The sequence below is a fragment of the Haliaeetus albicilla genome, chromosome Z (genome assembly GCF_947461875.1).
Source record: "Haliaeetus albicilla chromosome Z, bHalAlb1.1, whole genome shotgun sequence".
NCBI lineage: Eukaryota > Metazoa > Chordata > Aves > Accipitriformes > Accipitridae > Haliaeetus > Haliaeetus albicilla.
In genome coordinates this window covers 29,419,652-29,447,346 of record NC_091516.1, presented here as the reverse complement: position 1 = coordinate 29,447,346, position 27,695 = coordinate 29,419,652, and the positions used below count along the sequence as shown (strand labels likewise).

Sequence of the window (27,695 nt, the reverse complement as noted above, 5' to 3'; positions counted from 1 at the left end):
CCACGCCCGCGGAGCCGAGCCATTGAAAAGCCGGGCTCGCCCGGCCCCTGCCTGCCTATTTGCCTCCTCTTCCTCGCCCTCTCTCGCCCTTGCTGGCAGGGCAGGGGCGAGCCGCGGCAGCTCTCCGGCAGCGGCTCTCCCCGCCAGAGGGGCGAGCGGCCGCCCCGCCGGGAAGGAGGGTCGGCCGTGAGGAAGCGCTTCCCGCCGGGCGAGCGCCGAAGGTCGCCGGGCAGCGGCGGGCCGGCCCACTCCGCAGGAGCTGGGCTCCCGCTCCAGGGCACGGGGAGCGGCAGGGAAATGTGTGTGCGGAGGGGGGGAGGGATTAGCGGGCATTAGCATTTCCACGGGGGGGTGGGGTGGTCGCGTCGGAGCGCGGTGGGGGTGTCGTCCGCCAGGGACACTCGGGGACCGCGTTGGCTGCGGGCGGCGGCGAGGGAAGGGGAGCAGCAGGGCGAGGGGCGGCGGTGGCGAGCGGCTCGGCTCGGCTCGGCTGGGTAGCGCTGCTGCCGCCGCGGTGGATGTTTCCATGTTGTTTGGTGCATGATTTAGAGGAGAGGAGGAGTTGGCAGCGGCGGGTGTCAGCGGCACGGAGCGGGGATCCGCGCCGCCAGCGGCCCTGCCTCTTTCTTCTCGCCCCTCTGTGGCATCGAGGCAGCTGCCTGCGCTTGCCCTGCGGCGCCCGGCGGGGGCTCCCGGGGCAGAGAGCGCCTGTGCCCCCCGGGGCCGGTGCGGCGGCGGGGTGCGAGTGTGTGAGTGTGCGTGCGATTTTAGGGGGAGCGGGGGTTGTGTCTGAACCAGTTAGGAAGAATGACTCTGGAGTCCATCATGGCGTGCTGCCTGAGTGAGGAAGCCAAGGAAGCCCGGCGGATCAACGACGAGATCGAGCGGCAGCTGCGCCGGGACAAGCGGGACGCCCGCCGGGAGCTGAAGCTGCTGCTGCTGGGTGAGTGCGGGCTGCCGCCGCCGCCCGGCTCGGCCCGGCCCGGCCCGGCCCGGCCGCCTCGCCACTGGCCGCCGCCGGCACGCGTGCCGCCGGGGCTGCAGCCCAGGGCATCACCGCTGCCGCCGCCCCGGGCTCCCTCCGGCCGGCGGGTTACGTGGTGGGGCCGAGGCAGCCGGCGGCGGGGCCGCGGCGGCGGCGGCGGCGGGGCCGGCTGGACTCCGCCGCGGGGAAGCGCAGGCCGTGCCCCCGCCGCGGCGGGGCGTGTGCGCTCGCCCGCGGGCATGGCCGGCGGCGGGGCGAGCGGCTGCGGCGCCTGCGGGTGGGCTCGCAGTGGAGGGGGGACGGCCTTCCAAAATGGAGAGGGGGAGGGATGGCGGGTGAGTGAGGGGGTGCGGGGCGGGGGGCAAATGTCGGCGGTGGGGCGGGTGGGAGACCGATGGCAAGGAAGCGGATTAACGAAGGGACTCGCAGGGGGAGATGCTGTGCGGCGCGATGGTGGCGGGTTTAGTATCTGCATTGTTCTGCGGGCCTCGGGAAGGCTCTTGGCTCACTGGTTGCATTTTTTTATGGTGATTTTTATTTAATGAGGTAAACTGGGATAAGGGGCTTAAGCTCAGATTGTAGACCGGTTTTTAGAACGAAAACGGAACCCTAAAGCCCTACATGCAGATGCAAAGCTGAGGAGTACCCTGAAGTATGCAGGAGGGTGACGGGATCTTTAATATGTTCAGAATCCACCCACTGGTCAGGAAATAAAATCTATTGTGTCATTTCTCTTTAATTAAAACAGAGGTTGTTGTTTTAGAGCCGCAAGTATGCAGAGGCAATGTTTATCTAATAGAAATTTGGCTTGTGTTAAAATAAGCCTTTTGAATTAAAACACGTCTGTCCGTATCCAGCGTGCTCTACTATATCGTGTAGTTCCTGTGGTCTTACGGTTTCTGCCCGGGACTAGCAGGCCTTGAAATATGTCTGCACCACTTTCTGGTGTGTGGATGAGCGGGGATGTTCCAAGTGGATTTTTGTCTTCCGTCATGTATGTGAAAGTAGTGATTTACACTGGCGCAGTAAACTGCCTTTTCCATGAGGTAAGGAGAGTTGAAAGGAAAAATCGGAATACATTTTAGTGCTTCTTATATGCATATGCTATTTCCTGCAGCTTGTCTTCTGGGTGTGGAGAAAGGTGTTGGGATCCTTAACTGGCGTTTGGGAAGGGAGTGGTGTGGACAGATGCAGCTCTCCCAGTATTAACGTTCTGTCTCCTTTTGGTCTGATCTTGGTTTATGGAAGTGCATATTGTGACTGTTTCAAGACTCACAAAGAAGATAAAATAGGGGATGGATAGCTTGCCTTTGTTTAATTTTATGCGTGTTTAAGTATATTTACTTAATGATATACATTCGCTTCAGGAGAGGTACTTGGCATATTTGACTTGTTACTCAGGTCCAAGTTGTTTCTGTATTTTCCTGATTTTTCTTACAGTAGTGCTAGAGGCTTCTCCCAAGTTTTTAAAAAATGTATGAAATTCACTGAGTGAGACCAATGTGTATTACCCAGAGGAGTTTGGAGATCCACTTCTGCGATCAGTAATTCAGAGCTTGTACTGCTTTGCAAGGTCCTCCCACTGGTAATGTGAAGCATAGGGGTGGGTGGTGGTAGATTGGGGTCCAGCAGTGCCATCGCTTTGGACCAAATGGTATGCGGTGACTTGAGGGAGAGGAGGGGAAAAGCCAACCTGTAGAAGGCATTGGGGAAAACTGTCGAGTGCCTGTATGAAAGGTTTTTGCATTCATCATCATCAGTGCAAACCAAGAGTTCTGACATGCTTGTGAAGGTGTAAGCATGATGTACTAGAGACCAAAAGGGGTAATGAAACCAGTACAGAAGTTGTTACTCTGCACAGATTTTTGGTCTTTTGCTTTGTCAGCCGCTGTCATATGTTTGACTGAAAGTGCATGTGCATGTGCAGCTGTTTGGATTAACACTTCAGGATCTCATCTTGTAAAACGCAGTATAGTGGTCAATCACTGTTGGAGTCATGAGATTGGGTGGAGATTCAAGTTTCAATGTATAAACAAATTGTGAGGAAATTTTTTTTTATTAGTGGGTTTATTTTAGGTATCTGACAGCACTTTTGTTTTTTTTAGTCACTCTCACTGCTTCCCCAGCATAGGCAGTTGCTCGGTTATTAAGTTTGTGTTATTTGTGTGGGTCATTCACATGGTTATGAGACAGACAAAACCATTTCAGAATAGAAAAATAGTCAGCAAAAACAATGAGGCTGGTAGCACAAAAACCACCTGAAATTGGTTAAAGTCATCTTTCTTTAAAAAAAGTGAATAGACCTTTACTGTCCCATTACATGTCTTTCCCCCTCAAACCTTGAATTACTAGTGTTGATTAATTTTATTTTATGTAAACATAGGCAAATGTGTTTGGTTTGGGTTTTTTCTTTCTTTTTTTTTTTTTTTCCCCAGAAGCGCCAACTTCTCAGTCCCACTTCGTAAAGCACTGCGGGACTTAAAAGCCTAAGAGGCTTAAAGGCTTTTCAGTATGGGACTGAGGCATATCTTTTGGCTCATAAGGAGAGTACTAGCGCAGTTTAAGCTGAGCCACATTAATTGAGTGTGCATGTTCTCCAGACTTGTTGCCAGCACAAAGGGAAAGGTACTACTGACTCAGAAGGTTTTAAGGCACAAATAAGCATATCTGTGCCTGATTCTTTTCTTATATTTGTTTAAAAATAAGACAGACAGACATACAAATGCACGTATGTAGCAAATATAAGGGGAAAAAAAAAATCACATTTTTGGATCAGAAGAGAAGGTTTTTTCCCCCTTATCTTCTGAAAGATACAGTACTTCCTTGTGAAGTGGGGTAATTTCCTCCTGTTACTGTGTGACACACACAGTGTGCTTGGTATGCCCTCTTAGTGTATTAATAATGATATCTTTTTACTTTTCATGGGATTAAAGAATTTAAAATACTAAGTAATTTATGGGAAACTTTTACTGCGTGATAAGATTATTTTTAATTAGTATTAGTTTAAAAATAAACTCTCTGTGATTAAACATTAAAATACCACTTTTAGGTACTTTATTGTACATAATTGCTTTATTTTGGGGACAGATTAGAACAGGACAAAGTATTTTTTTCTGTTGTAATTCTGAAAAGCCAGAATTCAGAAATACACACTGAAGCATATTACATGGTAGTAGTTCGGCTAGCACAGCTTAGCTGTAATGTTTTAAGGCACTTTGGAACAAATTCAGTCTTCCACTGAATTTGGTTTTAATGTCATGTATTTTCCAAATTCTTCTGGATTTCATTACTGCTGAACACTTTGAAAACCCTATGATTGTTCTCCAGAGCTTACAGTTGTTAATATTCATCCATTGTTTGCCGTTAGCTGTAAAAACACTTACATTGTTTTTATAATTGGAAAAAAAGAGGTGTTTTTATGTTTTATATTGGTATATGCCAAACAAAATGTACAGTATTCCTCATGCCTGTATTTTAAGCATGTATGTACATATTTAGTGTTAAGTAGAAAGAGCCATGTGCTCTAGTTCTTATGTATATCATTTTGTCTGTTGTCCATGGAAATTTTGTATGGTCTCAGAAAGCAGCATTTGGGCCTGTGTGATAGATTGTAGCCACAAACCTTCAATCCTGGACATACTCTGCCTGCACACTCTATATATTTATATTAGACGCTATTTCCTCAGTGGGAAATGCCTTGACCATCTAAGAAAATAATCTGGCAGTATCGTGTTAGCTGGCTGACTATGCCTACACATCTATAAACCTTGGTCAAATAAAGTACTGGAGGTGTGTGACAGCATTTGCTGTTTTGTGGCATACTTGCTGGTATTGTGTCATGTGCAGAACATGGGTTTTTAAGGGCTAGGTGTTTCTTGTGTTTGAGATAGCAGATGTGTCGGTGAAGAGAGTTGCACAATGTGAGTGTCCTTTTTTTCTGTATGGGTTACCAAAGGAAACAGGTTGAAGATAAGCCATTTGAATTAGCGTGAATGGCAACCAGTCGTACGTGGAAAGATGCTTTTGAACATAAGGTGAATATCCAGCAAGCATGCAGGATATATATGCATTTGTTTTATTATACCTGTGTCAGCCAAATTAAAGATTTACATGCAGAACTTGGTGAATTAGCAAAGACTTAAACTTTCTGTAGGCAAGTTGAAGAGGAAGTGGGTCCATTAAGCCAACAGTGGAGTACACTGGTCTTATATAACTCTTTTTTCAGTTAGAGAAACAAGCAAGCTTCCTTATTTTTCCTGTAACTTGTATTTGTATTGGTCTGTCCTACTCACACTCAACACTTTCAAATAATTTTAGGTAGTTACCACAGTACATATTTAGAACTGTAAAATGAACAAATAGTTAATGTACATCTTGGTACGTGTTGTGACTAGATTGGTAAATATTTCATATTTAGTAGAAGCTGTTTCTAAGGAAATATAATTTCATTCTGGATGCAAAACACCTTGATGTATTCTTATATAGGTATATATGTCCATATATAAAAATACCTTTTGGGGTTGGTTTTTTGGTGTGTGGGTTTTTTTTGTTTTGGTTTTTTTTAAGAAAACACAAATCATCATCTGGCTGTCAGTGTGATAACATATGAAGAACATATATTTAGAATGTATTTAAGAATATATTTGTTTATTTTAGTGCATCACAAAGGGATATTTTGTTTGTAGCCATTTAAAAGGGTTTGTTGCTGTTTTGGTTTTACTTCTTTAGGAGTGATCCAAACCCACTGGAATTAATAGGAGCTAGGTGAGGGCCTGAATAGTCAAAGAATTCTGACTAATTTAAGTTTATTCATATGTCAAAGATCCAAGTGACCCCACATTTGTATTTTACATAGACAATATTGAATTAGTGCAGGAGGGAAAAGTATATGCTGAGCAGAAGAATCTCTTTAGAATGGACATTTGAGTGTATGCTGCAAAATTAAGAAATAATTCTGCTTTTTTAGCTGCTTCAAATTATTTTTGTTGGTGTATAATGGCAGCAGCAGTTTCATAGGGGAAAGCATTTCTTTTGAAATAATATGACAATCTCTGCAAAATTAATCCCAGGAAGGTGTGAAATAACGTTATAAGGTAGATGTGTGATTAATGGTAATTAGCTTTGTTGCAGTAATAGAATGCTATAAACACTGAGCATTTTTTCTTGCCCTGCTGAATGGTGTAAGACTTGGGAAGAGTCTGTTCTTGCACTCAAATGCTACTATGTATGAACAGCTGTTTATTAATAAAATTATGGAAGTTTTTCAGCATTCACCTTTTATTTACTTTAATTATAAAACCTCTGACTGGCAAGAACAAAGAGCAGGAAAGCAGTACGAAGCCGAGGAAGAACTGGAACATAGGAAATACTAGGAAGCAATAGATGCGGTGTTCTTAGCGTCAGAGAAGGAAACATGCAGCAGGCTTTAAGTATTGTTAACTCTGTGCAAGGAAGTTAGATGCATTAACACTGGAGGGCACAAGTCTTAAGAGATACCACGGTTTTAGAAGTTAAAAGTTTAGAAAGTTACTGGGAGAGTTCCAGGAACAGCACAAAAGTTTTTTCAAGCTAAATTAAAGATTAAATCTTAAATGTTCTGAAATCACATTGTTCCCCCAATCAGTAATGTTGATACAGAGACTAAACTGAATAGTGATTGTCTACAGGTTTGTGGGTTTTCAAAGGACAAATGGCATGGAATAATCAAACTACTTAATTTGCACACTATGTTTAGTGTTTAACTGTATTCTACAGTTTTATCCCAGAACCCCTGTGCAGATGCAATTGCTAACAGAAAAGTGCTGCTGTTGATTTCATTCTGCATTTGAGAAGGTGGTGTGGCTATTCCAGAAACAAAAGTAAACCCCATAAAACAAGATTCCTCCTTTGTTGATGTCTTCAGGCAGAATCATCCAGCAAACTACTGATATGAACGGTGCGATTTAGGCAAGCCCCACTGTGGTGGTTCAGCTCATAGTCGTCTGAAGAGGAGGTGGTGTGCAACATGTACATAGCTTGAATAAAGCAACAGAACATCAGGAAGTTTCTGAAAGTGGAAGCCCCTAGTGATTCAGTAAACTGAAAAAAGATGGAGGCGTATCACTGTTGCCTCAGCACAGCTGAGCTGTGTATTGACACCTTCATCTCGGAGCTATGTTGTTTGCAAGTTAGGTTGACCTGCTCTGTGTGTGAAAGAAGCATCTGTTAGGAAGGACACTAGACAATTTTGTGTAGGGTCTGGGTCTAGTTTTGTCCTGGAGCAAATAGATGGGCTAAGTGTCTTCTGAAGGTCCTGTCCTTGCTGATTATCTGTGCCTTTTGTTTTTTTATCGAGGAGAATGCCACCATGGTGGTTCTTGTCAAAATGCTTTGGGACTCAGCCCCAGCTATCAAATGTCAGTTGAAGGAGGATTTGGTTTTCCTCAAGGGAAATTGTGGAAAGGGTAGTCAACATTTGAAATATGGGTTTGGTTCCCCCCCCCCCCCCCCCCAAATTATTCTCTGAAGAGATAATGCAGTTAGGTCCTTAACTTTTTTGAAGTTAACTGAGAATACAGCTCTAATCTTAATAGGTATCAGCAAACATGGATCAGAAGGGGTTGTTTCCAGATGGGGTTAGCCACCTTCGAGTTAAATCCAAGGTAAGAGCTCAGATTTACTATTCTGTCGGAATTTGGTGTAACTGGATGTGATGGAAACCGAACCTGTTAGAGATTCTTTCAGTAAACAGGAATCAAGAGGTTAGAAATTACTGCTTTAGTTATGATATAGCCATGAAATCAACCAAAAGAAATCCCTTTCTTGATCATAGTTTTATAAACTGAGGTACTATGTAATGAACATCTTAGGTATGTTTTGAAACTCTCCATTAGGAAAAAATATTTTAGATTTCACAGTATTTTCTCTTATGGCACAGAATATACATTACTGCCTAGTCTTGTTATTATGTCTGTCACTGTACTTGAGCTATGTGCTCACTGGCTGCTAGCATATTGCTTCTTGTTCCTTGGCTAGTTCATTGCTTTACCAGCTGCAAACTCAAAAGAAACTAGATAATTGGCAAGAATCCTTGTACTGAGTGAGAACATTTCTGTAAGTTGAAGAAAGTTGCTTTTCTCTACTTGTTCTATAAACCCATCACAGGAGAGTTTTTAACTCTTTAAGTCTTCAATGTTAATGTTAATTATCTTGCTCATGTTGGAGAATGTTGGAAAAGTATGCGGAAAGCTATTCCAGCCCATGTTTCTGGGTGAATGGAGTCAGCCAGAAAGTCAAACAGAACGTTTCTGTAGCAGCAACTGCTAACTTACAAGGCCAGAAGAACTCAAATGCATAGAAGTTGGCAAAGATGCCATCATTCCTTGCGCTTTTAGGAACTGCTCAGGATTGGAAAACTGAGGATCAAGTATGGAACATTTATTTTACTGTAATACTGGATTTACTAAGCCCTGTATGTGCCACTTCATCTCATAGACCAGAGCAGTAAAAGCAATGGAAATTAAATGCTGAAAACTAAAGGCACTGTTCGTGTGTCTCCAACAGGTTCTTATACAGGCATTCAGGTACTTGGATGATTTGATGTTTGCCTGTTCAGAGTGTGTTGTCTAGATGGTGTTGAATCAACGTTTATGTTGATAGTGAAAACCTTTCAAAGGTGGTTTGCAAAAAGGAACAATTTAAAAAAAAAACAAACCAACCAACCCCAAAATACCCCTTTGTTATGAGCATAATTTTCTTTAACTCAGTTGATCTTTTAGGAGAGAAAATGAAGATTCTTAGAATACTTCTAATTTCTATTTCTTTTTTTGTTTGTTTGTAAAAAGGAAATAATAGCCCGGAAACTGAGACACTGTATGGTTGTGCTGGGGAAAAAAGCCCAAAGAATAAAACACATGGTCTTACACATATATTTGAATAGCTGTGGTTTAATTCTCTTTTGCTCCTTTTCCTTTCTTGTTTGTGTGTTGATGGAACCTTTTCAAAAAGGGTGACAATCTTTGTGTCAATTAAATCTCTCCTGTCCTGAGGCTGCCAGTTTTTATTAGGGGTGGTTATGATGTATGCACCTGGTCATCATTAACAATTGATGAGGTTGGTAGCTTATCTCAGAGCACAGGCCACCAAGCAGCTGTCTGACTGACTTTTGAACACTGCTGACTTGGCCCATTATTAAAAGAGAGATTTAGAGATCAAAGTCCCTTTATCTCATTACCATTCCCCTAATCCATCAAGTCTTCTTTTAAGTGAAGGGGGGGGGGGGGGCAAGGTGTTGCATGTCATGCCAAAAGGATTTAGTGTAAACCACTCACGAGAAACACTTCTGATATGTGAAACTGTTTTTAATCTGCCAAGATGGGGAAACATCTTTGGCAACACCAGAACTTGGGCTATAACATAGCCTTAGCCTTAAGATTGTGGACCAGATCCTCTTGGAGGATAGTTTGAAACATACAGAAGACAGGGAGGTGATTAGACACAGTGAACATAGCTTCACAAAGGGCAAATTGTGCCTGACTAGTCTAGTGGCCTTCTGTGATGGAGTAACTGCATCAGTGGACAAAGGAAGAGCTATATCATCTATCTAGGTTTCTGTAAGGCCTTTGGTATGGTCCCCCACAACATTCTTACTGCTAAATTGGAGAGAGATGGGTTTGATGGACGGACTGTTAGATGGATAAGGAATTGGCGTGATGGCTGCATCCAAAGAGTTATGGCCAATGGCTCAGTGTCCAAGTGGAAACAGTAATGAGTGGTGTCCCTAAAGGGATCGTATGGTTTAGTGTCTTCATTATGACAAAGACAGTGGGACTGAGTTGCACCCTCAGCAGATTTCCACATGACACCAAGCTGAGTGGTGCAATTGGTACACTGGAGGGAAGGGATGCCATCCAGAGGGACCTTGACAGCCTAGAGAGGTGGGCCTGCACAAACTTCGTGAAGTCCAACAAGGCCAAGCGAAAGGTCCTGGGTGCATTGCCCCTGGGTCAGGGCAATCTCCGACATCAGTACAGACTGGGGGATGAAGGTATTTAAAGCAGCCCTGTGGAGAAGGACTTGGGGATACTGGTGAATGAAGAATTGGTCATGAGCCAACAGTGTGCACTCACAGCCCACAAAGCCAACCGCATCCTGGGCTGCATCAAAAGAGGCATGGCCAGCAGGTTGAGGGAGGTGATTCTCCCCATCTACTCCACTTTAGTGAGACCCCACCTGGAGTACTGTGTGTGTTCAGCTCTGGGGTCCCCAGTACAAGAAACACATGGACCTGTTGAGCGGGTTGAGAGGAGGGCCACAAAAATGGTCAGAGGTATGGAACACCTGTCCTACGAGGAAAGGTTGAGAGAGTTGGGGTTGTTCAGCCTGGAGAAGAGAAGGCTCCAGGGAGACCTTGTTGCAGCCTTTTAATATACAAAGGGTGTATAAGAAAGGTGGAGAGGGACTTCTTACCGGGGTCTGTAGTGATAGAACAAGGGGCAGTGGTTTTAAACTGAAAGGGGGTAGATTTAGACTGGACACAGGGAAGAAACTTTTTACAGTGAGGGTGGTGAGGCACTGGAACAAGTTGCCCAGAGAAGCTGTGGGTGCCCCATCCCTGGCAGTGTTTAAGGTCAGGTTGGACAGGGCTTTGAGCAACCTGGTCTTGTGAAAGATGTCCCTGCCTGTGGCAGAGGGGTTGGACTAGATGATCTTTGAAGGTCCCTTCCAACCCAAATTATTCTGAGATTCTATGATTACAGTGCTTTGGTAATAAGTAATTTCCTCGAATTAAAGATATTATACCTCTTCCCAACCTGATTGCTGAAAGGAACAATGCTTTTTTTTTTCCCTCTGAAAATGCACCTAAACATACTTTTGTTTTTCTTGGTGAGAAGAGAATGTTGAGAAGAAATAGCATGAGATTTTCTGTACTGTGTTCAGTTTCCTCATGGTCTATCTTTATCTGAGCATTGAAATGGTAAATAAACTGAAGGAGATAATAAACATTTACTCTGATCCATGAGAAGATGGATTTTGCTTAGATGACTGTTTCTTCTGGTTTAGCAACTGATTTCATAGAAGGGCAAAATGGACAATTTAGGTGTAAATTTGCTTTCATCAAAATGTAAAATCGAGTATTTTCTACGAAAAAACCCCAAGAGATTCATTCAGGGGAATTTAAGTAAATTGACTAATAGCATGTTTGATCTAATTCTGATTTTAGCATCAGTAATATTTTACTTTTGGCTTGTAATCATTTAAGCTTGGCTTTTAATACCATCTGTGATCATAGGAATCTAGAAACATTCTTTGTCCAGACTAATTTTTGTTCTCTTGGGGTTTATTTACTTAATTCCATTCATTCTTGTGTCTTATCTGCAAGACATGATAATAATGAATTCTGATTCACTGTGGGTTTGTTCTGTGTTTGGCTGTACAACAGAGTAATATGCTACTATTAATTACTTACTCTGGTTAGGTTTAAGAACTAGACTTATGATAATCTCTAAAGATTTTAGCCTTTGAACCAAAACCAGATAAACAACATGAACAGAATTTGCTAATAACTTAATTGTGGCTGTACTCCCAATGACAAATGCAAACCTCTGACATTGAGCAGTGAAGTTAGCATGTATGCCTTTAAATTGTTTTCCTTGGAGAACTTTCTGACACAAGCATTCTCTGGGTAATGGCATTCTTGTGCCTGTTGTTTTGGGGTTTTTTGTTTTGTTTTTGGTTTGGGTTTTTTTTTTATATTTACAACCATGTTAGTTTTATTAGTGCAGTTTTCATTTGGTTATTCTCAGAAAATACTTTGGCTGAATCTTTTGATTTACAGACTTTTTTGGTTTACAGTAAAGCAGGAGGAGATATATGGCTTTTGGTCTTTAAAAATGCAAAATAAGGTGGGTTTTTCTTGGTAATTATGCAAAGTTACCTTATATATGACTCGTCAAGCCTTTAGGGCACATTCTTAAGTTGGAATAGCTTAAAAAAGAGGAAAAAACCCACAGTGATAGTACTTTTTAATGCCTTTGCTTTATATTTTAGTTGTTTGTATCTCCAAGGAGTGACAATATTTTCTGGAATAATGTATAGCTGGAGAAACCACCACCTTCCATGCCTATGTGTTTTATATGTCTTGTTTATGTGATACCAAGTTACCTCTGCATAGTGACATGCAATTCTCTAATACCTTCCCATTTCTTTGCAAGGTTTTTTTTATGTGCACACAGCCAAAACTCCAGGTGAACTGGTCAGAACAGAGCCATAAGCAGGACAAATGTTTATTTGTTGATTTAGTATATCTGTTTTCTTTAAAACAGTATTTCAACCTACCACTCTAGTAGTTTGAGTATAGTGACATCAGTTGTATATATCACTGTGCTACCTAGCTCTCAGGCTTGCTTGTGTGTTTTTTTTGTGGTGGGGTGTTTTTTGAACCAAAATATATGGCTGTTCCACAAAATGCCAGCAACCTGTCTGATAACGTGTTTGTTTATTGTGGTATTTATTTTCTGACACTAGATGAAGAAATAAAATAACTACACTACTCATGGTTTAATTAATCTTCTTGAACATTACCTTTATTAACAACTTCAAGGACAAAAATAAAATATTACAATATTTCATGTTTGTAACTCAGTCTGGATGGTTCATAGTTCAGTCCTAACTCTGTAACTGTAGGGTGGATTTTCTAATCCTTTAATCATTTGTGTAGCTGTCTTTGAACTCCTTTCTACCTCTTCAACATCATTACTGAAATATAAACAATGAGAATTGAACACTGATGTGTATATAATTTTAATTACAGGTACGGGAGTAAAATTTCTCATCTACTAGTTGGGGTACCTCTGTTGAGGTGTTGTATTGGGTTTTTGTGGCAAGGTTTTGGTAGCAGGGGGGTTACAGGGGTGGCTTCTGTGAGAAGATGCCAGAAGCTTCTGCAAGACCGAGCCCATCAGTGACAGTGGTAGCACCTCTGGGATAACGGGAAAAAAGTTGCCACGGCACAGAAACTGCAGCTGGGGAGAGGATTGAGAACATGCAAGAGAGACAGCCCTGCAGACACCAAGGTCAGTGAAGAAGGAGGGGAGGAGGTGCTCCAGGCATGGGAGCAGAGATTCCCCTGCAGCCTGTGGGGAAGACCATGGTGAGGCAGGCTGTCCCCCTCAGGCCCATGTTGGTCCATGGTGGAGCAGATATCCACCTGCAGCCCTTGGAGGACCCCATGCCGGAGCAGGTGGATGGCTGAAGGGGGCTGTGACCCCATGGGAAGCCCACACTGGAGCAGGCTGCTGGCAGGACATGTGGAACTGTGGAGAGAGGAGCCCACACTGGAGTAGGTTGTGACCCCGTGGGGGACCCACACTGGAGCAGTCTATGTCTGAAGGACTGCACCCCATGGAAGGGACCCATGCTGGAGCAGTTTGTGAAGAACTGCAGCCCATGGGAAGGACCCACGTTGGAGAGGTTCTTGGAGGACTGTCTCCTGTGGGAGGGACCCCACGCTGGAGCAGGGGAAGAGTGTGATGAGTCCTGCCCCTGAAGAGGAAGGAGCGACAGAGATAACGTGTGATGAACTGACTGCAACCCCAATTCCCTGTCCCCCTGTACTGCTGATGGGGTTAGGTAGAGAATTCAGGAGTGAAGCTGTGCCTGGGAAGAGAGGAGGGGTGAGGGGAAGGTTTTTTAAGATTTGGTTTTATTTCTCGTTACCTTACTCTGGTTTGATTGGTAATAAATTAAGTTAATTTTCTCCAAGTCGAGTCTGGTTTGCCTGTGATGGTATTAGGTTGAGTGATCGCTCTCTGTCCTTATCTTGACCCACAGGCCTTTTGTTATGTTTTCCCCCTGTCCAGTTGAGGAGGGGAGTGGGTGAGCAGCTATGTGGTGCTTAGTTGCTGGCTGGGGTTAAACCAGGACAGGTGTGTTCAAGGCAACAGCGTTCTGAGCCATGACATAAAACTATTCATGTTTAGATGACTATGTGCTGTAACTCAAATACTATTGTAAATAATTCCTTTTCAGGGTGGGTTCATTCGTTGTTTGACCGGCTTACATATAACAGTATTCAGATGCACAGCCTTTGCCTCTTTCTGTTTTACAAGTTATTCTAATTACTTTTCAGCATCATATCCTCTTCATAACTTAGCAGTCCACAGCTTTTGTCACCCACAAGTACTCTCAGTAATAATTTTACGTTTTTATTCTATCTCGTGGCTGAAGATATTTAAGTTTCTTACCCCAATCTTAGTATCACTGGGATTGTGCTTGGAAGACAGTGTCTGTTGAGGACTTCCACCTATGTAATTTAATACTTACTGTTTAAACTGTCATTTAATGTGTACTCTGTTGGTGTGTTGTATGATCAGTTGCTTAGCAGATGCCTAGTTCCTCAAAACGATTGACTTTGTACAGCAAACCAACTGAAATGTTGTAACTGCATAGCTCTTGGTATGCATTCTCTTTCCCTCACCCTTTTCCTATCCTTTGGGGTTTTTTGTGTGGTATTTCAAGAGTTGCAAGGCAGGATGACTTCCTAGCCAGTCCTTTTAAAAGTCTTTAAGGGGTGTCTGGACCTGCTGAGTGACAATGTTCTTTAGTAAACATTAGTAAATCCTCTGTAACATTTATCTTAAGTGAGTGCTATAGTGGAAACTCTTTCGTTGTCATTGCAAATATAGTCTGTGTTTCCCTAAAAACAAAACAGAAATGTGTGCAAATTATGTATGTTTCTTCTATGTTAATAAATACTAAGTGTTCTGCAGCAGCAGTTTAGAGAGGGACCAAGTGGTTTTAAATGTTTTGCGATGCGGGGAGGAGGGGGAAAGGTCTCATGTGGAGCCCTAGAATTCGTCATTTGACCCTTTCTATTAACAATTTGTGAAATTTCCCAAATTTTTGGCTTACCTGTTCCAATTATCTCATTTTACCTCCCCTCCTATCCAGGCTGCTTTTATTATTTTTCATATTTCTGTTTTGTAAAATTGAGGCTCTCTAGGCTATTTCGTACAGTGTTCTGAAATGACTTCCAGTTGTCCTGTTTTAAATCTAAATCCAGTTATTTACACTTGTAATTCTGTCAGCTCTCATGAAACAATGTACCTATAATGTACTTCTACTGCCGGTGTTAAGACTTCTTTTGTTCACTCATTGCAAATGCTATAGAGTCGTAATCACATGCTCCTGCAGTTACTTTTGACTGTAGTTTTGCCACGTGTTCTTTTTATTAAGAAGTGTTTCTGTGTGGTGCTTTTCTGGTTTAGAAATAACAATTTGTAGACTTGCAGAAATACAGAGCTAATCTCCTTGAGATGGTCAGCATCAGTTACATGGCCCTGGGACATTATACCTCCTTCCCTTTTCATAAAAATATTTAAGGAGCCCCACTCGGTTGTGTGCACATTAGCTATGACTTAGTCATCTGCCACAGCACCAGCTTTTGTGTCAATTTTTCTCTATTAGAATTTAAACCAAAAATATTCATGATCACTGACCGCAAGCCAATTCTGAAGTATAAAAAAAGCTAATCACTAAACTTGTATAAATCTTTGCTTTGGTTATACCTCCCTCTTCAAATCTACATCTGTATATTAGCAGTTCTTTGGGTTTATCACCCAGGTGTCTAGAACGTTTCTACAAACAGTTTATTTCTCCATTTAATTTGATTATTCATTTAACTTTAATCTCATCTTGATTTTTCTGTTAAGTGCACTTCCCCCCGCCCCCTGCCATTTTTCACTTTCAGTAGTGCAACAATGTCTCTGATGTCTCTGAATGTTTTTCCTCCTTTTCTAACAAGGAAGACTGTCCAAACTCTGCAACTCCATCTTCCACAGAAATCCAGTGACTAGTCCCCAGAACAAAACTCTGTCGTGTATTCTTTACCTGTCCAGGAGTTCACCTCTAGGTTGGTCTGTTTTTTTCTGGTATGGAACAAGAGTGTTCAAACTGGGTGTCAGGATAGTAAGTCTGGGGTGTTTAGGTATTTATGATTTGTTTCATGGAGTGTACTTTAGGCACATGTACAATTTTGTTGTCTTTATTTCTGTTAAATAAAGTTGAGCAAGCCCCTTGATCTATTTGCAGAGACTTGCTTGCATCCTAATAGAGTGCCTTCTGATGGAATAGCTGTCCCAGCTGCCTGTGCTTACGCCTCAGGGTACCTGCAGGCTTCTCCTGTGTACTGCATGCACAGTGGTCATGGCTCATCCACCTTATAAGCACTGTATGACTATATGCTGGTGCTTCTGTGTAAGGGTCAATGCTTGGTGAATGCTGGCAGCAGCTGCTTAGCACTTTTGTGAAATATGAAAACAGCTTCAGGTTACACCTTGAGAAACACTGGCTTTAGAAGCCTGCTGTAAGGAGTTCTGCATCTTCTGCAGAGGGACCGGGTCTATGCTTAGAAGCTGAGTGCTCCTTGTTATCAAGGAGGAAGTGGATGATCCAGGACTTAACTGCAGTTGGAAGAGTCTGGGATGCTTACATGATACCTTCTGCCACTTACCATCATCTAGCTTTCAAACTTTCACAGACAGACTTTCTTGCCAAGATGAGGATTTGAGGCCTGTGGGACTACTGCGTTGTCTTATGTAACTGTGGAGACCAGCAGGTTTTTGCATAATTTTCAGACATGCACTAACACAGCTGAAGCATGGTCAGGACTTGACTCTGCACTGACAGAGATGCAGCCTGAGTTCTTGTATGCCCTGGAAGAAAAGTTTCTTTGTCTAGTAGAGCACTTAGATGTCTTCTCATTCTGCCTGATGGGCAGTGAGTTTGAGGTTAGGCTTCCCAGTACAGGAGAGGGAGGCATGGAGCTTTCGGAGAGGGTCCAGCAAAAGGTGCCTAAGGTGATGAAGGTACCTGAACATCTCTCCTACGAGGAAACACCAAGGGAGCTGGGACTATTAAGTCTGGAGAAGAGCGGGCTTGGGGAGGGATCTCGTCAATTTATATAAATACCTGAAGGGAGGGTGCAAAGAGGGCAGAGCCAGGCTCTTTTCAGTGGTGCCCGCTGACAGGACGAGAGGCAGTGGGCACAAACTGAGACACTGAGAGGTTCGCTCTGAGCACAAGGAAACGCTTTTCACTGTGAGGGTGTCTGAGCGCTGCCACAGGTTGCCCAGGGAGGCTGTGGAGTCTCCCTCCTTGGAGATACTCCAAAGCTGTCTGGACATGGTCCTGGGCAACTGGCTGTAGGTGGCCCTGGTTGAGCAGGGGGTTGGACCAGCTGACCTCCAGAGGTCCCTTCCAATCTCAACCACCAGTTTGTCATTCTGTGAAACAGTGATTATGCTGTAGCATCATCTTGCAGATACAGATCAGCTGTGTCACTGGTTTACTCAGGCCTTTAATTAGGGTGGAGGGAATCCCATGGGATTCACATTTCGCCATGCTGCCACTCACTTGTCAGTTGCGTATGGGTGTATAAAGAATCTTTGTAGATGCTCCTGGGCCACTGTGTCTGGGTAGCTGAGGGGAAATCAGTGAAAACCTTAGTTCTGCAGTTTGGAGGTCTTCCAGTGGCAGTATGCCAGCATGCTCCTTGAGGGGGAGTAGCTGCCTTTTTTGCTTAAGTCTGTCTGGTGAGGAAGACAGAAGAGTAGCTTGTAACCCTGGGTTGTGGGCTGTCTTGGGTAGTGTAGGGCTGTCTTTCAGCTGATCCCTGAACATCTACAGGACTGAGGCAGGTTGTAGCTTCAAGCAGTTGGTTGTAGGCTAAGGGGCCTCCAGGCCTGATCCAGTGTCAGTATCCCCAGAGATGTCAGCATCATTATGCAAAGTAGGGCCATTGTGGTGTCAGGGGTTGGCAAATCATTATAAACCGAGTAGACACAGCAGGACTGAAACCCTCCAACTTGGGTACACGCACTCTGGCAATGTCATAGCACCATGTGTGAAGTACGTGCATGATGCTAGCTGTGCATGTAAGCCCAGACCAGTACCAGAACATCCTGATAAGTGACACTTGGGTGTGGTCACAAATTCAGTTGTTTTGCCCAGTGCTCAGACATGCTCTGTCTAGTGCCAGCAAAATCCTTTTGCACAAAACAAATTGTTTGTAGATAAAAATAGTAAGAGCAGGAAAAACTCCCTTCTCCCCTCTCAACAGTCATCACTAACAGAAGTGTGCTGCAAAGTCAGGAGATTATTTGCAGAGATGAGGGTTAATCCTCGCTGTGTACATCCATGAAAGAAAGAGGTGTAAAAGACCAGTGGCTCTCTACAAGGTACTGTGCACCAAATTTGTGTATTCTAAAATACATACAAATAACTTCTTAAAACAGCCGGTCTGTCCAGTTGAGGTTACTCTCTGAGGTCAGGTGAAAAGGGTGGGGAGTGAGGAAGAAGTGTACAGGCTGCTAGTCTGTAGGTGTGCCATACTCAGGCCAACTGGTGGAGTGGCAGAGCAGCTGGCTCCTGCCTTGGCTCCTGGGAGAGATGAAAGCTGGCAGGACTTCCCTCTGGAGTGAGCAGATGCCTGCTAGAGGGGCTGGTGGCTTCTCTTAGAGGACTTGTGGGGTTGGTAAGGAGGGACACAGGCTCAGGTGCAGACAGGCACCCACTTCCAAAGCAACAGGTAGTCTACTCCCCATGCTTTATTACGTTCTTTAGGAACTCCCCTCCTAGCTAGTGTTTGAAGGTAAGCCTCTACCCTGTGGCTGACTGGCATGGTGCAGTGCCTCCAACGTCCCATCTCCAGTATCTTAAAGCATCTGCTGCCTTGGTGTCCACTGATGACTCTGATGTCTGGGAGAGTGAAGCATGAGGCTGTGACACACACCTTAGCTTTGTGTGTGTTTGCTGTCCTACAGGGAAGAATGAAGGTATTGATGTGGCCTTATGGTAAAAATGTGTTGTGCAGTTCAGTTTGGGAGGGATGGGACATTTGTTAGGCTGCACTGGAATGGGAACCTTCGCCCATCAGTAGGTCTCTCTTTTAATATAAAACTGCTGCCCAGTGCTCCTGTGGTACCTAGAAAGTGAAATCCTTGAGGAGGGCTGGACCTCAGCAAGTGAGAACCATCAGGTGGTTGGTTGTGTTTGGCTCTTTGCTGTTATTTTCTAAAAATGGACTTCTGTTTTTTCCTTTTTTCATAACCCTGTGTGGGGTGTCTTTTTTTTTTTTTTTTTTTTTTTTTTAAGTAGTCTTCTGAGCCCTCAACCTGTGGAATTTCTTTGCATCTTGACCTGAAAAGGCAAATGATGGCAAGTTCCTTCCCAGCCTCTCCTTAGATGATTCTAGTAATGGCTATTAGTTGAATCAGCTGTTTGGGGCTATACTATTTTCTTTTCTTTCTTTGTGAAAACCAATAAATGAAAGGAAGGCAAAAGCCATTTGAATGCTGGATTATCTTTTTGTCTGTTCTTTTAGTAGAATGCTTTAAATGTACTAAGGCCTTTGCTTCCTACAAAGATATGTCTTCTGGTCTTACCCTCCCCCTGCAGAATAAGGTATGTTTAAAAAAAAAAAAAAAAAACAAAACAACCCCCAGAAAACAAAACGGACAAAACCCGTTCCATGTTATGGAATAGAAGTGGAGAAAAGCTTAGAGCTTTCGGTGTGCACTCTTCCTGCAGCCAAGCGTAGTGAGCTTACTAGTTTTCCAGTGTATCTTGCTCTGTGGTGTAGTTCCTTGGAATATCTCAGGTTTCCTTCATTGAGAAGACTGTAATGAGGAAGTCTAGAAATGAATTTTTATATTTATGTTTGCAGTAGCAGATGAACGTTTTACCTTCCTGCCATTCTCCCTTCTGACTCAGTTGCCTTACTAATGAATCCCTTTTCACAGGGGGGGAAGATGATTCTCTCCTCAAGATTTTTGAAGCAGAAGACCTCGTTGACCAATTGATAATGCAAATTCCAAAGTTTATTGCTTTCACAGTAATCTTGTTCTGAATTTCAGGCAGCCCTTTAAGCCCATCCACAAGCAAGGTAGATATTTTTTGTGATAATGCAGATTATTGCAATTCTACGTTGTGACATAAATGTCACCTAGGAGTATTTCCTCTTATTCTTAAGCTAATGGTATCTCTGTAACAATAAGTATCATGAGTCTTCTTCTCTTCACAGTAATCTCATTGTAATTATAGTTCTGTGAGTTATGTTTCAGAAGAATGCTGGAAATGACACCAGGCTTTATTCCTGGATCAATTAATGAATCCGCACTCACTATCAGTTCTCAAACTAAATGATGATTCAGGCTGATTTAAAATAATCATTACAGTTTGGATCCTGCTGCATGGTTCTGTTTCTAAATGATAAGGAATTTGCCATCAGCTGAGGACTTTGTGGACCATTATCTTACCTTCACACACTAGCTTTTTTATTTGTATAAGTGTCATGCTGAAACTAAATTTTCAGGTGCGGGAAGGAGAGGGGCAGGAGATGTTGCTCTTGCAGATGATGCTGTTCCCCTTCTAGCACATCATGTAGCTTATAGGCTGAGATGGAAAAGAGACTGAGGTACCAAAGCTACCAAAGAGGCAGGTTTTAGTTTATGTTGGACTGGAAATGCTTGCCTAGGAGTAGTAAGATTTTCATGTCTTATCCAATACTCCACTAAATGTCTGAACTAAGCTTCACATTTAAATACCTTGGGAACATATTCTTGCTACAATTCCATAAAAAGTGGCTATTTATAGAAGTTCCTTTTCATTCTTTTCTATCACGTACAGTCAGGTACTGATATTTTTGGTGGTGCCAGTAGTTCATTTGTTCCAAAAAAACCCTTATTGTGAGATGTGTTTGAATCTGCTGTTATATTTGGTCTAAACTATGCAGTCATACTGGTATTTGGAAGTAATTTTGACTAATATTTTAAATGTGTATATGAAAGATCCTGTCACTCTTTAAATGTCTGTTTAAAGGCACTGAAATTCAGTAATTTATTTGCAGCACATCTAGCTGCTTTAGTTACTGGCTTCTCACACTGCAGCTCTCAGCAGGCTTCCACACCCAACTGCATACGTTCATCCTCATCATGCCACACTGTGTAGGTGAAGAATCTGTTCATAGAGATTGCAGGATTCCTGGAGAGAACTGGGTCCTCTGCCAGCAAGCACTTGAGTGCCTAACTTACTTGCCCATTGACCTGATTTAGAAGCCCAGGCAGAATAGGGTGAGTAAGCACGTGTGTAAATAGGCAGAACTGGCAGGATTGGAAGCTGAGACTGCCTTTTGGTTGAGGGTGAGAATGCGATAGTTTTTGTTCCCTTTATTTGATGATGCTTCCTGCTTTTCAACGCATGGATGGAAGATGCACAGCAACATAGGCTGACAGTGAGTTACCTTTCTTGAGAGATTGAAGTTGGGAGTTTGAACCGAATTGGCAAAACAAGAGAAATTAATTAAAGCTTTTCCATGTCCTGTATGGCTTTGCTGAACAGTGAGTTATTTTAAGTAGAAGGGATTGCTTCCTCCTGTGGTTGTACTTTGAAGAAGAGAAAATGACCTCACACTTCATGCTAGGCTTGCTCTGGTAGACTGACTTGTCAGATGAGCCCCTCTGGGAGGCAAGGAGATGTTTAGTTTACAGACTCCATCGGCACGTACAAACCATGGAAACCACCCCTTGGTTTTGCCAACAGCAGGGTGCTTCTGAGTAAGTCAGAAGCAAAATCCTAAACAGCTGGGGAACTTAATTGTCAAAAACTGAGGAAGTACATTTTTTGCTCAGTAGAAATATAGAGCAGCAGAGCACAGATGTAAAATCTTTGCACTTGTGGAGTTGGGCCTAAGTTCCAAGTCATTCTTTCTTCTCTTGCTGATGTGAGGGGTACATGTCTCCCAGCCATCCATAAAGCCCCACTGAGGACGATCAGTGAAATTCGCACAAAGCGCAGTGGATTGCACATCAGTAAGCTGAGTCAAAGCTGGAGTTCAGAGCCCTAGTTCCCAGGTAGGAAGTATGTTCTCATCGCATACCTAACGGATGAGCTTTTATAACAGCATGTGTGTCGCCCTGTCATCTTCTGCCTCAGCTTCGGGAGTCCACAAATTCAGATTCACAATAGGCTATTGCCGTGCTGCCAAGCCTGATAAGTAAGGAATTCTGGTAGCTTACATACAGTGCCAAAAAGATACATTAAAGATAGTAATTAACAAAGTGTCTGTCTCAAAAGTAAATATCCATAAATTCCTTACATCGTCTTTGGTTCTGTTAAGCAAGAATAAATAAGTAGGAGATGCACAAAAACAGTGGCAGGTACTTGTTGCTTCTATTGTGTGTAGCAATGACATTGAGGATTGGTTAATTTTTCATGTGGTTTTTTTGGATCCTAATTGATAAATACTGAATAACCTTTTAAGGCCTAGAAAAGCTTTTACTGTATAAAAGGGCAGACTTCTACTTAACAGAACAGCATCCTAACTAAAATCAATTCATGTACTTTGAGTGGGCATGTCAGATTATTATTAACTTTTATGAAATAAACCTGCTATGATCAGAGTGGCTTAACCAACTGGAGCAAAGCTTTACTGTAGAGAAACTAAGGATGTTCCAGGTTGGTTCTTGTTTTCACATTGCTGTCTTTTTGGATGATAAAAGCACAAGAGTATTTGTAATAAGAGGGTGTAGTTATGTAGCACTGCACATTCTGAGTGCTGCACACCCACTAGCTAATCAGTCGCTCTGTCACCTTCACGAAGGAGGAAGTAGTTAATTATTATTATCCCTGTGATTGTAGGTGGGGGAGTGGAGACAAAGGCTATGTCTAAGTTAGCAAATGGTGTGAATGGGAGAGTGGGTCTGTAGGGCAGGACAGTAGGTGCTGAGAATCTGATGTCCATGTTCCAGGGTTTGGGGTTTTTTTGCTTTAAACCAGGTCTAGTCTGATCCCAGGGACAAAATGCCTGGTTGCGGCTAGAATGCATTAGGTGTGGTCCTTAACTGCCATTTTTGTAGGTTTTGTTCTAAAGGAATCCAGCTTCTCACTTGAAGACATTTTGATGATGATGAAGTGAGCAAGGGAGATGAGAAGGTTTGTTTCAGAAGTGTTACGCTGAACCTAGCTTAAAGATTAGTGTATGTCTACCCAGAGGGATACTTGGATGAGTGGTTTCAGGTGGGAGTTTTGCCATACCTATGGGTTAGTTGTTTAGTCTGAAGAAAAGGAGGCTCAGGGGAGACCTTATTGCTCTCTACAACTCCTTGAAAGGAGGTTGTAGCGAGGTGGGTGTCAGGCACTTCTCCCAAGTAACAAAGATAGGACAAGAGGAAACGCTTCAAGTTGCTCCAGGGGAGGTTTACACTGGATGTTAGGAAAAACGTCTTAACCGAAAGGGTTGTCAAGCACTGGAACAGGCTGCCCAGGGAAGTGGTTGAGTCACCATCCCTGGAGGTATTTGAAAGATAACGTAGATGTGGTGCTTAGGGACATGGTTTAGCGGTGGACTTGGCAGTGCTAGGTTTGTGGTTGAACTTGGATCTTAAAGGTCTTTTCCAACCTAAATGATTCTATGATTGTCAGAGCTGCTAAGCACAGCTAACTGGAAAAAAGGCTTATGTTTGCAGGCATCTCTCAGCAGCATTTTATACACACAGAACAAAAACTTGGTCCTGGTGGTTGGCTACTACTTTGCACAAAAGTGGTGGAACTGACATTTCACCTTAGGAATTTTCCTTCCTTGTTAGTGCTGAGAGATAATGAAATATTAATCCTTTGAAATAGGTTGATTTAGGTTTAGAAACATGTTTTAATTAAGTCTGATATTAATGAAGAACATGAGCTACTTACTCTCTCTTTTTGTATATCGGTGCCAGTAGTAATTTAAAGTCATTAGTCCATTACATGAAAAAACTTAGAATATATTGTCCTCTTTATGGTATTTTTTTATTTTGAATTGTCTGAACTGTTAATGATATTTCACTTGTTCTTTGCTTTACTTTCCATGTTGGGCCGTGCACAAAGTTTGTAATGCAACATAATTAATTAATTAGAGAAGTGTTTATTCTTTGATTAGGCATTGTCAAAGCTCTGGCTATTATTTGTCTTTGTTAACATCTAAATTATCAGTCTTTTTTGTTTGATTTGACCTTTCCAGTTAATGGGTTACAGCTAGTGTCAATTCAGTATTCTTCAGTGGAAGCATCAGAAAAACAGGAGATAATGATAACAAGTGTTTCTGATTGTAAAAATAAGGAATTGAGCTGGGAAAAATACAAACAACGTTTCAGGCTGTCCTTTTGTCAGGAAGAAATGAAACACAGCTCTCCTTCTGCCTCTCTCTGCATGTGCAAGTATATTCATACAGCCTTTAAAACTACTTCAACCAAAGCGGTGTGCGTAGCTGCACAGCAATGTTGTTAGAATGAGAGGTTTGACACTGGCTTTCCCATATGTCCGTTCTATGTCTACCAGAATGACCCTGACTTGAATTTTTTTCATGCTTAAAGTGAGCCAGATGCCTTTAACTTGATGTACAATTATCTTTTACACATTTCTTGGAAGGGTTTTGGCCACCAATAAAAGTGGAAAAGAAAATTTTAATGTAGTAAAGGGATGGGAAGCTTTTGATCAGGTGGTTAATAGAGTACATTTAAGGTGTTGGAGAGAAATACATCTCAGAAATTATCGTATACTAACTAGGAGAAAAAAAATAATCTTAGTCCATCAGTTGAGTTTGTAAGGGAGCAAGCTATTACAGTGTAATGTTACAAGAGTCAAATACTGCCCTAATTGTTATTTTAAGTGATACTGAAAACAAAAAGCTCCTGACCTTATCTAGGCTATGGTTCACCACCAAGGAACTTGTATTATTCTTGGTAAGAAGAAAAATAGTTGTTTATTAAGTAAGAGGAAGACAAGAAAGCAAAATGTGAAAACTCTTGAGACGGGATTGGACTTGGAGCTAGATAGGCTGCTAGCTGAATTCACAGGACATGGAAATGTAAAACATTAACTTCATTGTCCAACTTTGTTGTCCCTCATGGCCTTGCAGAAAATTAATAAATATCTCATAAATTTGATTAGAAAAATGTTCAGTTCAAGAAAACAAATCATAGTGTAATTATATGATGCATTAGATTCTAAGATTACCAGTGAAACACATAAAAAGACGCCTCTATTCATGTAGCATTATGTTGGCAATCGCTCTGTGCAAAAGCCAAGACAACATTTTTGTTTAGTAACAGTCTGGTTTGTGATTGTACAGTCTCAAGTCAAATTGTGTGCAGTACTGCTGGTAGGATGCATGTGAACGAGCTACCCCACACCAGTAGTTGACATAAAGGAGTTGCCTCTTTGCCCTAGGGAGGTCATGTTGGTGATTTAGTAGCTGTCAATAATGGACTGCTGTTGCAGTATGAAAATAGCCAGTGCTATAGGTGCTTCAGAGAGGATCTCTGATTTCACATAAAAATGAGCTCATTACAATGTATCAGTGTGTTAGGTACTTAGGTTCATTGGTACTGAAGTTCTAAGGAGACTCCAGCTGGGATGGTTAAACCATTTGCTCTTCTGTAGAGTGCTGGCTTGGTAGGTTTTAAAATGCTTTACACAAGGTTATTTATTGCATAAAATAGTGCAATAAATAAAGGCAGGAAACTGAAACAAAGGTTATATTTGACAAAACCTACTTACTAAGTCAAAAAAGGTGCCAGAAGTAGAACATATTACCTGGATCCCAGTCCAGTTCCTTTTCCAGTGAGCCTTTGTGGTTCACAAATCAAAGAAAGTAATTTATGGCTAGTTAGTGAATTGCAGGCTTGGTGCTTCATCGGAGCTCCAAGTTGCACAATCCCTGGCTATGGCAAAGCTCCAGGGCATCTCCTTCCCTACATACTTGATCTAGATGGCGTTTCCCAGCATGAGAGACACATCACTGCTTAGTAGTCCACAAGCAAGAATTTAGGAAGCCACTGTCTGTTGTGCTTGCTTTAGCCTGTAGAGCTACAGTAGCAGTCGGTGTTTGTACTCATCTGTTACACTTATTCAGAATACAGGCACATTTCAGCAGTAGTATGACTCAACCCAGGATTATGTCTGTAAAAGGCTCTTGGGTGAAGGTCAGTGCCACAAAGAAATCACCTATTTTCTCATTGGTAATTCATAATAGTTCTGCCTGGAATAGCCCAGCAAAGATAGCTTAGGACCGTTCAGTGTGTGCTGAATGTAATTCCGTCCTTTTCAAAGTGTAGGTACTTCAACATGTTAGGGCATATTAATCTGTACTCTCGCAGAGGCAGTCCAGGAGTAATCAGTGGGCCAGTTAATTGCCGTGCAAGTGGTTGAAGCCTATGAATGTTCTTACAAGGCCCACTCACATTCTCAGAGTGAAAGTGGTGTACACACATACTGTAGTTGCTGTGCACATGCTTAGTAAAGCCAGTGCTTTCTAGGAGTGCCAGGCTTACTGCACGCGTGCCAGCAGTGCGGTTGCATTGTGGTTGTGGAGAAAGCCCAGTGATTTTATGAATGTGTCAGGCACGTGGGCTGTGTACAGACCCGGTAAATGATGGCCTCTGGAAAGTTCTGCTTTTACTGCTTATTTGCCATAGGTCCTTCCCTGCAGCAGGGAAACGTCATGGCTGGCAACCCTGTACCACCACATAGTAGATGGGCTTCCAACGTAAAGTTTGTCTTCTGTTCATCTACAGAAATAGGGATGGTTGCATTGTTCAGTCTTGCTAGTTCAGGTAATACCTGTGCAAGGGAAGAGACGAATCTAAGACACTTACCTTAGGCTTTAGATCACAGTATTTAGGGCTATAAAAATGTAGAACTTTTTTCACATTTCACATACCTTCCAGAGTTGATCACATGCTAGATTGCCTGCAGTCATCTATTCAAGATACAAAGTGTTTGTGTAATAGGGAGCTGTTATACAGTATAGAGTGCAAATCACTGCATCTGCATTATTTTGGTCCAGATTGTTGTCACAGCATCTGTGTTTTACTGAAGACAGCTAATACAACTGCTAGTGGAGGGTATATGGTCAAAAGGGAGGATGAATGGTCATGGAGCACCAGTAAGCTGAGTTTTAAATAAATCCAAATGGTACTGTGTGGAGATGTAGCTTGAATGGAATAGCTTGTCTGCGCAGAGACTATTCCTGGTCCTGACTTCTGTTTTTAAAAAACCATAAAGATGCAAAGCAACAATGTTGATAACATTTTATTAACTGTGAGTTGAAATGGATAGCTCACATAGAAAAATGTTGTGTGGAATTTTTTTTTTTTTTTTAAATCTCAGTAAAATCTAGCATTCAGCTGAGATTTATAGAATTCAAAAAAAACCCCAACAAAAAAACCAGCCTTGAAGTTGGTTCTAATTGGTACTTACTTACTGGTTAAATACCAATAGCCTTTAAAAGTAATGCAGGAAAATGTCATTGATATTTGTTCATTTTGATTGTTTAGAAAAAAGTAAACAGTTTTCTGTAATGAAAATTAAGAACAGTAACATGGACACTTTGGTGAGGAACTATTCTGAGGACTGGTAAATCACATAAAACAGGTGTAACCACACTGGACTCAAATGTGTTCTCATTCAGGTAAATGTATGTTTCACCTCTGTGTTGAGAAGGAATGGGATCATGACCTGCACACCTAGTTTTTTGATGTAATGAAATACCTTGCAAAGAATTAATTCTCAAATAGAAGTTAAAAAGCATTAGAACAGGTTAATAATAAACTTGTAACAACAGAGCTGTACTAGAGTAAATGTAGGGAATTAGCGGAAAATGAAGTGTTTTGCTGCTTTCATTTGATACTTTAGTTTA

The 27,695-nt window shown here is 42.3% G+C and overlaps 1 protein-coding gene across 2 annotated transcripts in view; it reads left to right on the top strand.

Annotated features, from left to right (window-relative positions):
• Positions 1-372: 372 nt before the first annotated feature.
• The window catches only part of LOC104316875 (guanine nucleotide-binding protein G(q) subunit alpha), a 137,183-nt gene continuing 109,860 nt past the window's right edge, over positions 373-27,695 (top strand). For both annotated transcript variants that reach the window (XR_011323292.1, XM_069776697.1), the window contains exon 1: positions 373-943. Coding sequence is in view for 1 of the 2 variants with exons in the window: in XM_069776697.1 (XP_069632798.1) it covers positions 808-943 (136 nt within the window). In the remaining variant the exon portion in view is untranslated. The remainder of the gene's footprint in view (positions 944-27,695) is intronic.